Source organism: Mandrillus leucophaeus, unplaced genomic scaffold, assembly GCF_000951045.1.
Source record: "Mandrillus leucophaeus isolate KB7577 unplaced genomic scaffold, Mleu.le_1.0 Scaffold345, whole genome shotgun sequence".
Taxonomy (NCBI): Eukaryota; Metazoa; Chordata; class Mammalia; order Primates; family Cercopithecidae; genus Mandrillus; species Mandrillus leucophaeus.
This window is the reverse complement of record NW_012103643.1, coordinates 545,312-558,984: the sequence shown is the minus strand read 5'-3', so window position 1 is coordinate 558,984 and position 13,673 is coordinate 545,312. Positions and strand designations below refer to the sequence as shown.

General features: G+C 42.6%; 1 protein-coding gene across 1 annotated transcript in view; it reads left to right on the top strand.

Annotated features, from left to right (window-relative positions):
- Positions 1-5,755: 5,755 nt before the first annotated feature.
- The window catches only part of LOC105545985, a 23,104-nt gene continuing 15,186 nt past the window's right edge, over positions 5,756-13,673 (top strand). Inside the window, exon 1 of the mRNA XM_011989060.1 lies at positions 5,756-5,910. Within this exon, the coding sequence (XP_011844450.1) occupies positions 5,756-5,910 (155 nt within the window). The remainder of the gene's footprint in view (positions 5,911-13,673) is intronic.

The following is a 13,673-nucleotide window of genomic DNA, read 5'->3' as shown; positions in this document are numbered from 1 at the left end:
CCGTAGTGATGGGAGGGATTCAAATCCCCCTCTTCAGCAAAAGGAGAAGTTTCCCGATGGATGGTCTCAGACAAGAAGGGATGTCCTTTCCCCAGGCTGAACATGGATTCCAGTGTCCCACTATATGATGCTAACGGGCATCATCTCTGGCCACTGAAGCCCAGGATCTTAGGTTTAACCATAAAATACTTCTGTGTCATGGGCTGCAAACCACCAACATAGAACTAAGATTGATAAGAAAAATATACTGTTTACTCAAAACAGGTGTATCACAGCCTACATATTTATAATGTCCTATTATATGGTTGTGCAGTTCATATCCTCAATAATTCAGTAGGTATCTCGCTAACATCTATTTGAAATCCCCCCACAAAATAACGTTTAGCAGTAGCTTCAAGATCTCTTTAGAATGGTGTCTTTATTTTTCTTAAACATTTGATATGTTACACCACCCAGGCAGAAAATAGAACACAGAGTGTGGGATACACACGTACTCACCATAAAAACAACCGTATTGTAACACCGAAACATATTTATCTAATTGGTCAAGGAAACTGAATTTAACACATGCTGTTATCATACAAGTAGTTTTAATGAAATAGCATTTTGTATTCATATAGCACCTTTCTACCAAGGAGCAAAAATACGGCTCAGATATTATTACTTATTCGCACACCATCCTTGACAGGTGGATAAGTAGCAACATTTATACTAAGTTTTAATCACTGGGCGACAAAGACCTACATAAAGAGAGCAAATAAACCACAAATAGCAACCCAGAAAGTTGGAATCTTCCACCTCCAAGAGTGGTTCACTCACTCTTTTTCTCTGAAATCTTAAGAGCTAGTTTGAATACTGGTGAAAAAAAAAATAGAGGAACATTAGAGTGATAAAACAGGTATATACAGCCTCCTCAGGAACCTGATGGTGGAGCTTAGACTGGAAACCGTTGAAAGTTAAAAACAATTCCCAAACCTTGAGCATCTACTTGGACAAATTTGACATGTACCAGGGACAAATGAAAGCATCCTCCCAAACTATGTCCCAGATTATTGTCAATCCTTTCTGTAATAAAGGTCCATTCCTCAAGCCGCTGTCACATAATGTGCAGGGGATCAACAGCAAATCCATTAGCAACACAGGATAAAGAAATTGGAGTAGCCCAGAAACTCTTGCATAAAACATAACTTCAACAAGATAGGACATTTTGGATGATGCTTTCCTGAGGAGCTCTTTAAAAATTAATTCAAGGAAATTTTTAAAAAACGTCTCTTTAAAGATAAATGCAAACTACAGGCATAGTTGGAGCCTTAAAGTATATCTTGAATAAGAAAATTACCAGAGGATGAATTCCTTAAGAGCATGTCTGTCTTTCAAGAGTTTCTAATATATTTAATCTCCAGTAAACTGTAGGATATCCAAAGGTGTAGAATCCCTTTTTTCCTCCCGGAATATGCAGTGTCTGAGAAACCTTTATCACATCCATCCATGCATTCAACTAATGTCAGCAAAACTAGATGACAAATTTTACGTAAAGGGAAGGATGAAAATATTTTGTTGTAAACTTCTGAGTCATAGGGACAAGGAAAAGAAGTTACATTATATTCTAATAACAAATTTCAATAATGTGAGAAAAGAAAAATAACAGCCAACACTTATTAACCACTTCTATGCACTAGTATGGGTAACGGCATCAGACACAATACATACATTATCTCATTTCCTCATCACAAGGCTTCTTTGAGATATACCCATTTTATAGGCTTAGATTAAGACACTTGTCAGAGGTCAGGGTACAAGCAGCTGTCTTACTTCAAATGCTTATGGATGCTGCCTGGCTTTTTCTCTAGCCCTTCACTTCTCAATTAGTGCAGAGAACCAAGTTTTGCCTTTCATTTCTTCCCATGCACTGAAGAAAAATCTAAAAGTCATCCTTTTGTAACACTGAAAACTTGGAATCAAAAATCCATTAAAGTATCATCTACAGAAACACTCCCAAAGCCTCATAGCAAGAAATTCAGATAAAAGCACATATTTTCACTACTTCAATGTGCATAAGCCTAAACTCCATGACTCTTATTTTGATCTTCATCATTCCCCTATTTGACTGATTTTTAACCTATCATGTTACACCATGGAGTGGCAAATACTATTGAGGAATCAAAAAAAAAGCAACTCCTTCAACAATCTAATTTATATGAAATGCAGTAAGTGACAATGATGCCTCTTTAATTAATCTAATTAATTAGTTAATTGATTAACTTAATTAGTTAATTAGCTAATGTCCCTGGTGGGTAAAGTTTTCTTAACCAGCGAGCTTCCTGGAAAGGGAAGAGAAAAAGTAATGATCCTTCAGCTGTTTCTGAACTTTGGGACAGTTAGAGGCCCAGCTTCAGGGATCCTGTCTTCTGTGAGGTCACAAAGGGAATGACACCTTTAAAAATGCCCTGTGCAAGACATATCCTTGACTCCAATGAATCAATTAGGAAAGGGCTATTGTTACAAACAAGCGAATAAGACTGTCATCAAGAAATTGGTCCTCCAGTTTTGACTTTTCTTCTCCACCAGTGAACAGATTTCCTTTTTTTTTTTTTTTTTTTTTTGGTGAGGGGGATGGAGTTCTGCTCTTGTTGCCCAGACTGGAGTGCAATGGCATGATCTTGGCTCACTTCACCCTCTTCCTCCTGGGTTCAAGAGATTCTCCTGCCTCAGCCTCCTGAGTCACTGGGATTACAGGTGCTCATCACCACACCCAGCTAATTTTTTTGTATTTTTAGTAAAGACGAGGTTTCACCATGTTGGCCAGGCTGGTCTCGAACTCCTGACTTCAGGTGATCCACCTGCCTCAGCCTCCCAAAGTGCTGAGATTATAGGCGTGATCCTGTTTTTGTTTTAAAATCCTTAAGGAAATGTACACAACCCCACAGGACCTGACCCTGGCTCCCAGTCAGTCCCACCTCCCATGGCTTTCCTGCCCCTGTATTACCTTGCTTCCTTCCCCTTTAACCATCCTTCGGGCCTCAGTTCAAGTTCACATCTTCAGGATGGCAATCTACGACTCCTTATACCAGTTGAGACCATCTTTTAGGCATTCCCACCTCACTGCCCGATTTTCTTTCAGGGCATTTAGCACTTTTGCTGTTGTGTGACAATGTGGGTTTTTTCATCAATGGTGGTCTCCCGTGCTAGAATGTAAAATTCAGTACAGCAGGACATAGCTATATATTGCTTATCCATGAATTCCCAGTGGCAAAGCCCCAGTAGAATTTCAATACATATATATTGAGTTATTAAAAAGTGATTTATCAATTACTTTTTAAATTAGTATTGAGGTGCACCAGCAACATGGTTAAGACCCCTCATTCCCCAGTCAAACTACTCAGATCCATTTCTGGCTCTACTACATATTGGTTTTGTGACTTTGGGGAAGTTATCTTATCATTATCCCTGACACTTCCTCTCCAAAATTGAGTAGCTTGCATAGGAAACTCAAGAAGACAAAAGTTAGCCTCCCAGCAACTAACTAAACCAAAACCACTTTTTAATATTTATTTATTTATTTATTTATTTATTTATTTATTTATTTATTTATTTATTTTGAGACAGAGCCTCACTCTGTCGCCCAGGCTGGAGTTCTGTGGCACGATCTCGGCTCACTGCAAACTCCCCCTCCTAGGTTCACGCCATTCTCCTGCCTCAGCCTTCTGAGTAGCTGGGACTACAGGTACTTGCCACCACACCTGGCTAAATTTTTTGTATTTTTTTAGTGGAGACAGGTTTCACCATGTTCACCAGGATGGTCTTGATCTCCTGACCTCATGATACGCCCGCCTCAGTCTCTCAAAGTAACGGGATTACAGGTGTGAGCCACCGCGCCCAGCCACAAAACCCACTTTTTAGCCAAAACCAAGAATACCTATTTAACAATAATAAAAAGAACAAACCATGCTCCTAGTACACATTCATTCATCAAAGGATAATAAAGAAGAAAAAGTAGAGTCACAGCCAATTGTGCTCTGCTAATGAATAACAATCATGACAAGACCTTAGGAGGACAACATGAGCCAGCAACCATTTTTGATACAGGTGACTTGGTGAACCTTTGTTTCCCATCAAGTCCCTTTTCTCTAGCACCCACGCGCCCCTGCAGCCCGCCCCTGACACAGCCTGGCAGCAGGTGCTTCTCCTGCAAGGGAAGCAGCCAGGCCCTGTGCCCTGTATGCAATAAACAAGACTGGGCCGTGCCCCTCCCCTGCAGGCAATCAGCACAGGCCCTCAAGCATGAGATTTAATTGCTTGTTCATTATTTTAGCTTGCAGGGGCTACAAGGAAGTATGGCATTTCTGAGCACACCATCCAAGGGAACCCTGGGAGCTGTCAGATTAAAAAATAATAACAGAGACGAGAAAGGAGCCTGTCTTTAGCCAAATGGCTTCAGGTACCTGTGACTCAATGCGAGGGTCCCCATCAAAACCCATGGCAGCCCCTCCCTGTTTGTCCTGCCCTTTTGAATTCTGTCTGAGGGGGGAGGAGAATGCCACAAAGAGACGAGAATTTGAACTCGCAGTCCCCAAGTGCACCAATGTCCTTTTCCTGCCTGATTGTGTACTTAAAGCGCCTGTAAAGTCAATCACTTCCCATGGTTTCACAGCAAAGCCAAAAGATTAAAAAAGAGACATTGTCCTTTTGAAGATGTGGAAAGTAATAAATGAGCAGGCTGAATCCTCTTTGGGTTTAAAAGCCTGTGCCGTTCTGCTTTAAGGTGTCAAAACTGCCTAAAATCTTTAGTTTTGTTATACCCTGGTGCTACACAGATATCACAGAAGCAGGTTGACTCTCTCAAACAATTTGGAGATCATTTTTTTTTCTCTCTAAAAACTTTGTTGAAATATATAGGTTAGCACAGACTTTTTATTAACATTTTGTTTAAAATATAGCATTTTTTTCAGGCGCATCTTAAGAGATCAGAATAGTCAAACAGTAGCTCTCTTTTTGAAAAAGAAATTGCACACCATCTTCAAGTTTTAAGCACAAAGGTTACAGTTCGTTCTCCTCCCCCATTTTATTTCCACTGTTGGAGTAGATTTGACCTCGTCTCTCTAAAGGCAGAAAACTTCAACAAAGGTGAGAGGACTATTTAAAGCGATGAAAAAGATTCTGAATGAAGGATTACGACTTTGACGAAGCCTGAAAGAAATGCAGTGCTTAGGAAGTGGATAAAAGTCAATAGCAACAATTCTTGGCTTTGGACGAAACCTTGAAGGTGCACTTTTCCCCAGTGATATGAAAAATAAGAAAATAAAACCAACCAACCAGAGACCCGTAACTCTTCTGGTTCTGTGGCATCTGTACATTCACATGATAGAAACTTCCTAAATCCCGAAGGTTTCCTGGCAAAGCCCAAGCTCCATGATGAGCTGAGAGCCCTGCCACTGCACCAGGAGAAAAGGAGTCACTAGGCAGGCTGAGGCGGGCGGGTCACGAGGTCAGGAGATCGAGACTATCCTGGCTAACATGGTGAAACCCCGACTCTACTAAAAATACAAAAAATTAGCTAGGTGTGGTGGCGGACACTTGTGGTCCCTGCTACTTGGGAGGCTGAGGCAGGAGAATAGAGTGAACCCGGGAGGCGGAGCTTGCAGTGAGCCGATATCACGCCACGGCACTCCAGCCTGGGCGACAGAGTGAGACTCCATCTCAAAAAAAAAAAAAAAAAGAAAAAAGAAAAAGAAAAAAAGGAGTCACTAGGCTCTAGATGGAGAAGAGAAAAGCCTCTTTCCTCCCTCCTATTCCAAAAGAGAAGAAAAAACCCGGACAGCCAGATACAAGCAGCCTTGAAAAATCACTCTACAGGAGAAAAGACAGGAAGAATGTCATCGAGAAAGAAGGCCAGGAGAGGATGCCACAAAGGTGCCTTTTCTCCCTCTCTTTCCACCTTTCCCATAGTCGCCTCTTCCTCTAAACCATCCCCACTTAACACTCTCCAGATTCTACTCTCCCACTGGAGCCTGACTGACACATTTCCCAAAAGCAGATTTAAAAAAAGCAAGGGTCTCAGGCTCTGTCACATCCAACTCATTCTTACGTGCCAGGGAGATACAGAGCGACATTTTGTGTATCTGTTGGATTACAATTCACCATTTGGGCATAGAGAATGTTCTCAACAGTGAGATTCCCCTCATGTGGGCACCCTCATGCTTCAGCTAGGTGCTTACAGGTAAATAATTACTCAAACATCGTCATGTAGCAAATTTGGTTTCCAAACCTTGAATTAGAGAGACTCAGGCATGCACCAAGGAAACGTCTAGCTATGTTCTTCTCCAGTCTCTCAGCGGGCTGCAGGTCTTAGCTATGTTTTGTTGGTATCACTGGGGCGTGCCGGGCTTTTGTTTGAATGGCTCAACCTGGCTGCAATCATTGAATGAGCCGACCCGATCGCTCTGCCAGTGTCTACATTGTCTGCTTCAAAAGTCAGGCTCACCAGAGAGAGCAATTTCTATTTGTTTGTTTGTTTGTTTGTTTGTTTGTTTGAGACGGAGTATCGCTCTGTCACCTAGGCTGGAGTGCAGTGGCGTAATCTTGGCTCACTGCAACCTCCGCCTCCAGGGTTCAAGCAGTTCTCCTGCCTCAGCCTCCCGGGTAGCTGGGAATACAAGTGCACACCACCACACCTGTTTAATTTTTGTATTTTTAGTAGAAACGGGGTTTCACCTTGTTGGTCAGGCTGGTCTCAAACTCCTGACCTCGTGATCCGCCTGCCTCGGTCTCCCAAAGTGCTGGGATTACAGGCATGAGCCACCACGCCTGGCCAGAGAGAACAATTTCTTAGTGGAAAGAATTTGTTATCAGTTTAGGCCGCAAGCCTGAATCTTTGAAACAGCACGACTCAGATAGTTCATCATTCAGAGAATCAAGGTTTGCATCCCTCGGTTCTAAGTGACATTTTCTTCCTCTTTTGAGGACAGCAGCATGAAGTTACCAGAGCCATCTCATCGGTCATTCATTTAGTATTTACCACACCTACTATGTGCAGGGGGCAGTGGGAAGCAGAAAGATTAGAAAGGAAAACTCCTGCCATCCAAGGGGTTAGTAGCTTACAGATCTTAGAATCGCACAGCTTAGAAAAAAAAGTTGAAGATTATATAGAGAATCCAAGCACTTTACTTTACAGATGAAGACTGAACTATTCTATAACTCCTGGGGTAAACTACAGAGGCAATTCTCAAACCCATGTCTTCTGACTCAAAGAAGGACTGTGCCTTTCCATTCTGTTTCTAACAACTAAGAGGCTCCTGCATCCCCAGATCCCAGAGGCCTGTATGGTCTGGAAAGCTGGTGTCGTGGTCATCAGTCAAAAGCACACACACCCCTCGCTGCATACACACACCATGGCCAGCACACACCTGGAGGTTTGGACACGTTCACACACTTACGTAATCCTCACAATAAGTGTTTGAGGCAAGAATTGGCATTCAGGATGTAAGCCTGAGAAGCTGAGTGGAGTGTTAACTAACCCATTCTAGGTTAAAGGGTCCCCGTGGTGAATTGAGAACTCAAAACTCAGTCTGTTCTCTGCCCCTACACACCAGTTGCCTCAATTTCCAACTCGTTTGGTTATTCCCTGTTACAGACTGAATGTTGTGTGTCTCTCCCAAAATTCACATGTTAAAACCCTAATCCCCGACGTGAGAGTATCAGGAGGTGAGGCCTTTGGGGGTGATTAGGGTGAAGCCTCCATGGTGGGATTAGAGTCTTTGTTAGAAGAGACACAACAGAGATGATTGTTTCTCTTCAGCCATGTGAGGACAGGACAAGACGTCCATCTACAAACCAGAAAGGGGGCCCTCACCAGACACCAAATCTGCTGCTGCCTTGACCTTGGACTTCCTACCCTCCAGAAGTACAAGAAATAAATGTTTGTGGCTGGGCACGGTGGCTCACACCTGTAATACCAGCCCTTTGAGAGGCCGAGGCAGGTAGATTACTTGAGGTGGGGAGTTTGAGACCAGCCTGGCCAATACAGTGAAATCCCATTTCTACTAAAAATACAAAAATTAGCCAGGCATAGTGGCACACGCCTGTAACCCCAGCTACTCGGCAGGCTGAGGCAGGAGAATTGCTTGAATCCGGGAGGCCGGGGTTACACTGAGCTGAGATCTTGCCACTCCACTCTCGCCTGGGCGACAGAGCGAGACTGTGTCTCAAAAAAGAAAAAAGAAGAAATGTTTGTTGTTTGAGCCAGTCCTTCCATGATATTCTGCTATAGCAGGCCAAACTGATTCATACACTCCCTTTGTTTCATCTTCATGTATTTCTGGCATCCTCGTGTGTACCAAATAATAGAATCTTAGAATTTTAGAAATGGAAATGTTCTCAGAGTCCATGTCATCCAGATCTCTCATTTTACAGGCGAGGCAACTGGTCCAGCGACTCATCTGTGCTCATGTCAGGAGAGCCATGCAAGCTCTAGAGAGCACACATGGAGTGAGAGAGACAAGCCGAGATCCTGTCCCGGCAGGCACTAGCCTCTCCATGGTTTGCTACAACACGGGTGTTGTCCTGGTTTTCCCAAGCTTCAGCAGCCAGTGGATGTTAATAAGGTCACATTATTAATAAAAATAAGAATGAATAGGCTGGGCGCGGTGGCTCACGCCTGTAATCCTAGCACACTGGGAAGCCGAGGCGGGCAGATCACCTGAGGTCAAGAGTTTGAGACCAGCCTGGCCGACATGGTGAAACCCCGTCTCTACTAAAAATACAAACATTAGCCAGGCATGGTAGCAGGCACCTATAATCCCAGCTACTCGAGAGGCTGAGGCAGGAGAATTGCTTGAACCCAGGAGGCAGAGGTTGCAGTGAGCTGAGACTGCGCCACTGCACTCCAGCCTGGGGGACAAGAGTGAGACTTTGTCTCAAACAAATAATAATAATAAAATAATAAGAATGAATAAAAAAGTAACTAACTTGACGTAGGAGCTATACATATGCATCTGTCTGCTACAGAGCCTCCCACCCCTCTCCAAGTCCTCACCTGGGTTTTCTGGAGTCCCGTGGTCTGTCTCTCAACCACCCCTATTTGTGCTCAACACCCCAGACGTCATTTGAGTGTTTTCCTCAATCATGACCGTAGCTGCTCAGACCTTCTCTGTCAGCATCTGCTTCCCCTGAAAAGATTTCTTTCTTATGCCTTTCTGTCTGTGTCCACAGTGTCTGAATGAAGGTCCGTGGTCTTCAAGGAACCAAGACTACACTGAGAACCATTCTTGGGAAGTGCCTCTCCTTCAACCTCCAGTACCACTCATCCATAAACACCAACACTACTTGTCTCTTTGTGAATCATAAAGTTCCCCATTGAAACAGCCCCTTAAACTCCAGTCCTGAAAACAAACCCACTGGGCTACAATAAGAACCAATGTTAGACACAGACATCTTCCCACTTCCACTTGACCCCAGGTATTCTCTGCCAAACTACAATTCCTCCAGGAAATCAGCATCTAGCAGCACCCCCACCAACCCATGGAGGTTTGTTTTGTTTTGTTTGTTTTTTGAGGCAGGTCTCACTCTGTCACCCAAGCTGGAGTGCAGTGGTGCAATTATAGCTTCTAATCCCTTAAATCTTAAAAGGGCTTCTAACCCCTTAAATCTTAAAAGGGACTCTAACCCTCTTAAGTTGGGCCTTTAACCCAAAGTAGGTCAAGTGTCCATGCCTTTTATGAAGGGTGGCCTCTAACCCACTCTGTCTTAGGAGAGACTCTAACTCCCCTAAGTTGGGCCTCTAACCCAATTCCACCTTTACCTGGGTTCCCCACCACTTACCCAAAGTTGGCCAATCAGTGCTGTGGTCTATTTCCTTTGGGTCGGGGGGTTTCTTCAGCATCGTCCCCTCAGGGTGCACCGGAAAGATGTCACTGGCCCCCACCACTTACCGAAAGTTAGCCTTTGGTGGGGGTTTTCTGCATGCACTGCAGTCCCTTCAGCGGTCACCAGAAAGATGCTACAGGAGAGGAGTCCCAATCCAGACCCCAAGAGAGGGTTCTTGGATCTCGTGCAAGAAAGAATTCAGGGCGAGTCTGTGGAGTACAGTGAAAGCAAGTTTATTAGGAAAGTAAAGGAATAAAGAAGGGCTTCTCCACAGACAGAGCAGTCCTGAGGGCTGCTGGTTGCCCATTTTAACGGTTGTTTATTGATGATATGCTAACAAGGCGTAGATTATTCTTGCCTCCCCTTTTTAGACCATATAGGGTAACTTCTTGACATTGCCATGGCATTTGTAAACTGTCACGGTGCTAATGGGAGTGCAGCAGTGAGGACGACCGGAGGTCACTCTCATCACCATCATGGTTTTGGTGGGTCTTAGCCAGCTTCTTTACTGCAACCTGTTTTATCAGCAAGGTCTTTAAGACCTGTATCTTCTACCAGCCTCCTCTTTCATCCTGTGACTGAGAATGCCTTAACTTGCTGGGAATGCAGCCCAGTAGGTCTTAGCCTCATTTTACCAAGCCCTTATTCAAGATGAAGTTGCTCAGGTTCAAACACCTCTGACAGTAGTTTTTAACTCTTAGTAACCCTTATCTCTAGTGAAAACTCTAGAAAGTAATTTTGAACTGTTTCATATCAGTTATTTGTAGACAAAAACCACTTTATAATTTTTTAGACAGTTCTTCAAATTATTTTTATTATCAGATCTAAATATATTTACTATATAGAAATAATATGTCAAGATATATAGACTTAAATGCATGTTTAATAATGAATACTTCAGTATCTTAACTTGAACATGACTTATCTTCTGATGTTTTTATTACTTAATTTAACATAACATGAGTCTAGGATTTTAAATCACTGAAAAGAACTTTGAGGCTATGACACAGGCAGCCTCCCTAATGTCTCCTCTCAGTCATTCTAAGTCCCAAGAAGCATGTGCCACCCATGAGGACTATGAAGGTCAGGGCCTGTCTGAGTCCATCAGGACAGAAGCCAGAGCTGTGAAGACTATGCTTGGAGGATCCAGCCCCTCCCACAATAGCCAGGAGGCAAAACAGGGAAAGCAGAGGAAGAAGGGGCCATATTGGGCTTGTAGCTGGTGGTCTAGGCACTAAGAATGCTTCTCCAGATGTCATCTTGGCCACCTATCCAGACCCCTGAATCCAGAGACTCCAAACCAAAGACATAAGCTCACAATCAAATCAAGCGAGTATCTAATTATATTTTACTGATAGTTTTGAAGCCATTTCTATTTTACCAACAAATTAAAAACTAGCTTTATTTACCAGATATCACATACACATAACACATATAGACATACAAACAAACAGAAGCAGATCCTATAGCTTTTGCCAGTTTTTAAATAGTTTTTCTTTTCTCCATTTGGTGTATCAATCTTTCTATTACCTATTTCATTTCCCTAAAGCAATTGTTAACTAGACATCAAATTTGCATTTATAAAGAGACGACTTGCCACAATCCCCAGTTGCTATGAGAGGGAAATGGACACAATCCCTTAGGTGAAACAAAAAAACATGTATATTTCATAAGCACAGAGCTAAGATTCTTGGCCTAAGTATTGATTCACCATTTGCTCAAACCAAGGGGGAAAAAACTGCTCAAGTAAAAGTTCACTTAAGACAGACAGAAAAGCACCTTAAATAAAGGCATTACTTATTATTTAAATTTCAAAGAATGGTTAGAGTTTCTATTGTACGTAGGCAGACATCCTTAAAAATTGAGATTTCTTTTATAGATGTAAATTTCTTTTACAAAAGAGTTTCAAGGTAGCCAATTAAATTCCAGAAAAATGCATTTTATTTCAATAGGGTGTCCTTTTTAATGTAGCCACTGTTTCTCAGTTAAAAGTACTGAGTTCAGGGTGGAACCCATTAGGGAACAGAGCCAAGAAAGCATCCTCTATGCCTGACCTCCCACATGGACAGGTCTGAACCAGAAGCAAACCTATTTTACCGGAGGGCCTAACTTTTATAAATACCTTATCTAGGATAACTTTCTTTCCACCTTTACGGTGGAATAGTAACTAAGCAGAGAGAAGCAGATTTAATTTTTCTTATCAATTAGTTTCTTAAGCATTTTATTTGCCTTTTGTAAAATCTTTAAATAAAAATATTGAAATCTTTTTAGAAGCTTCTGCACATCAATAGGCATCCCTAGATGAGACTAATTCAGGAGTCCTCATTTTCAAATGCATTTCTTCAGTGCAGTATTGTTTATTTGGAACCTTCCACGGTAAATTATGTTTAGTAAGATTTCACCATTTCTGTAAGACTTGCTGCTTCTGAGGCCTAATACTTACGCATTTTGAAAGGAAAATAAATCTTGGGGCCCCCAAATCACTAAGCTAAAGGGAAGAGTCAAGCTGGGAACTGCTTAGGGCCAACCTGCCTCCCATCCTATTCAAAGTTACACCTAAGCTCACTGAGATAAATGCATATCTGATTGCCTCCTTTGGAGAGGCTCATCAGAAACTCAAAAGAATGCAACCATTTGTTTCTTATCTACCTATGACCTGGAAGCCCCCTCCTGGCTTTCCAGACTGAACATCTCACATATGTTGATTGATGTCTGTCTCCCTAAAATGTATAAAACCAAACTGTGCTCTGACCACCTTGAGCACTTGTCATCAGGACCGCCTCAGGCTGTGTCACAGGTGTGCATCCTCAATCTTGGCAAAATAAACTTTCTATATTAACGGAGGCCTGTCTCAACTATTTGGGGTTCACAGCATGTATAAGCCAGAAGGTACTCAGTTCTTCCAAAACTAAGGGTTCCATCTTTATGTGAAATATTGGCTTTGGAGATCAGGTTCCCTTAATCAACTTGGCTAATGATTTTTTTTTTTTCCTATCTAAGCCTGCAAGAAAAACGAAATAAAGAGGAGAATAGGAAAATCCCCATGAATTTCCAAAAGCCAAATTTTACACCCCCTGCAATATTGCCATTTACTACTGGTTTCTTTCTGCCCCAGTCAGATATAAGAGGCCTATAACTGGATCCAAGCCAGTTAATTATCAGACCCAATCCGATCCTGGGCCTAGTCCAGTTTCTATTGTGACTTCCAAACCCAGTTTGGGTCCGAAATTTGCTCAAAGACATTGGAGACCCCAAAACACAAATCTGTGGAGCTTCAGAATCTAAGAGAGAACTTGCCACAATCCCCAGTTGCTATGAGAGAGAAATGGACACAATAGTGTGGGCAAAAAGAGTCAAACTCTGTAAAATATTCTCAGAGATTTATTCTGAGCCACATGTGAGTGACCATGGCCCATGACACAGCCCTCAGGAGGTCCTGAGAACATGTGGCCAAGGTGGTCGGGGTGCAGCTTGATTTTACATACCTTAGGGAGGCATGAGACAGCAATTAAATACATTTAAGAAATACAATAGTTTGGTTCAGAAAGGCGGGACAACTCAAAGCGGGGAGCTTCCAGACTATAGGTAAATTTAAACATTTTCTGGTCGATAGTTGATTGAGTTTATCTGAAGACTGGAGATCAATAGAAAGAAAATGTTTAGGCTAAGATAAAGGATTGTGTGGCCGGGTGCAGTGGCTCACACCTGTAATTCCAGCACTTTGGGAAGCTGAGGCAGGTGGATCACCTGAGGTCAGGAGTTTGAGACCAGCCTGACCAACATGGTGAAACCCCATCTCTACTAAAAATACA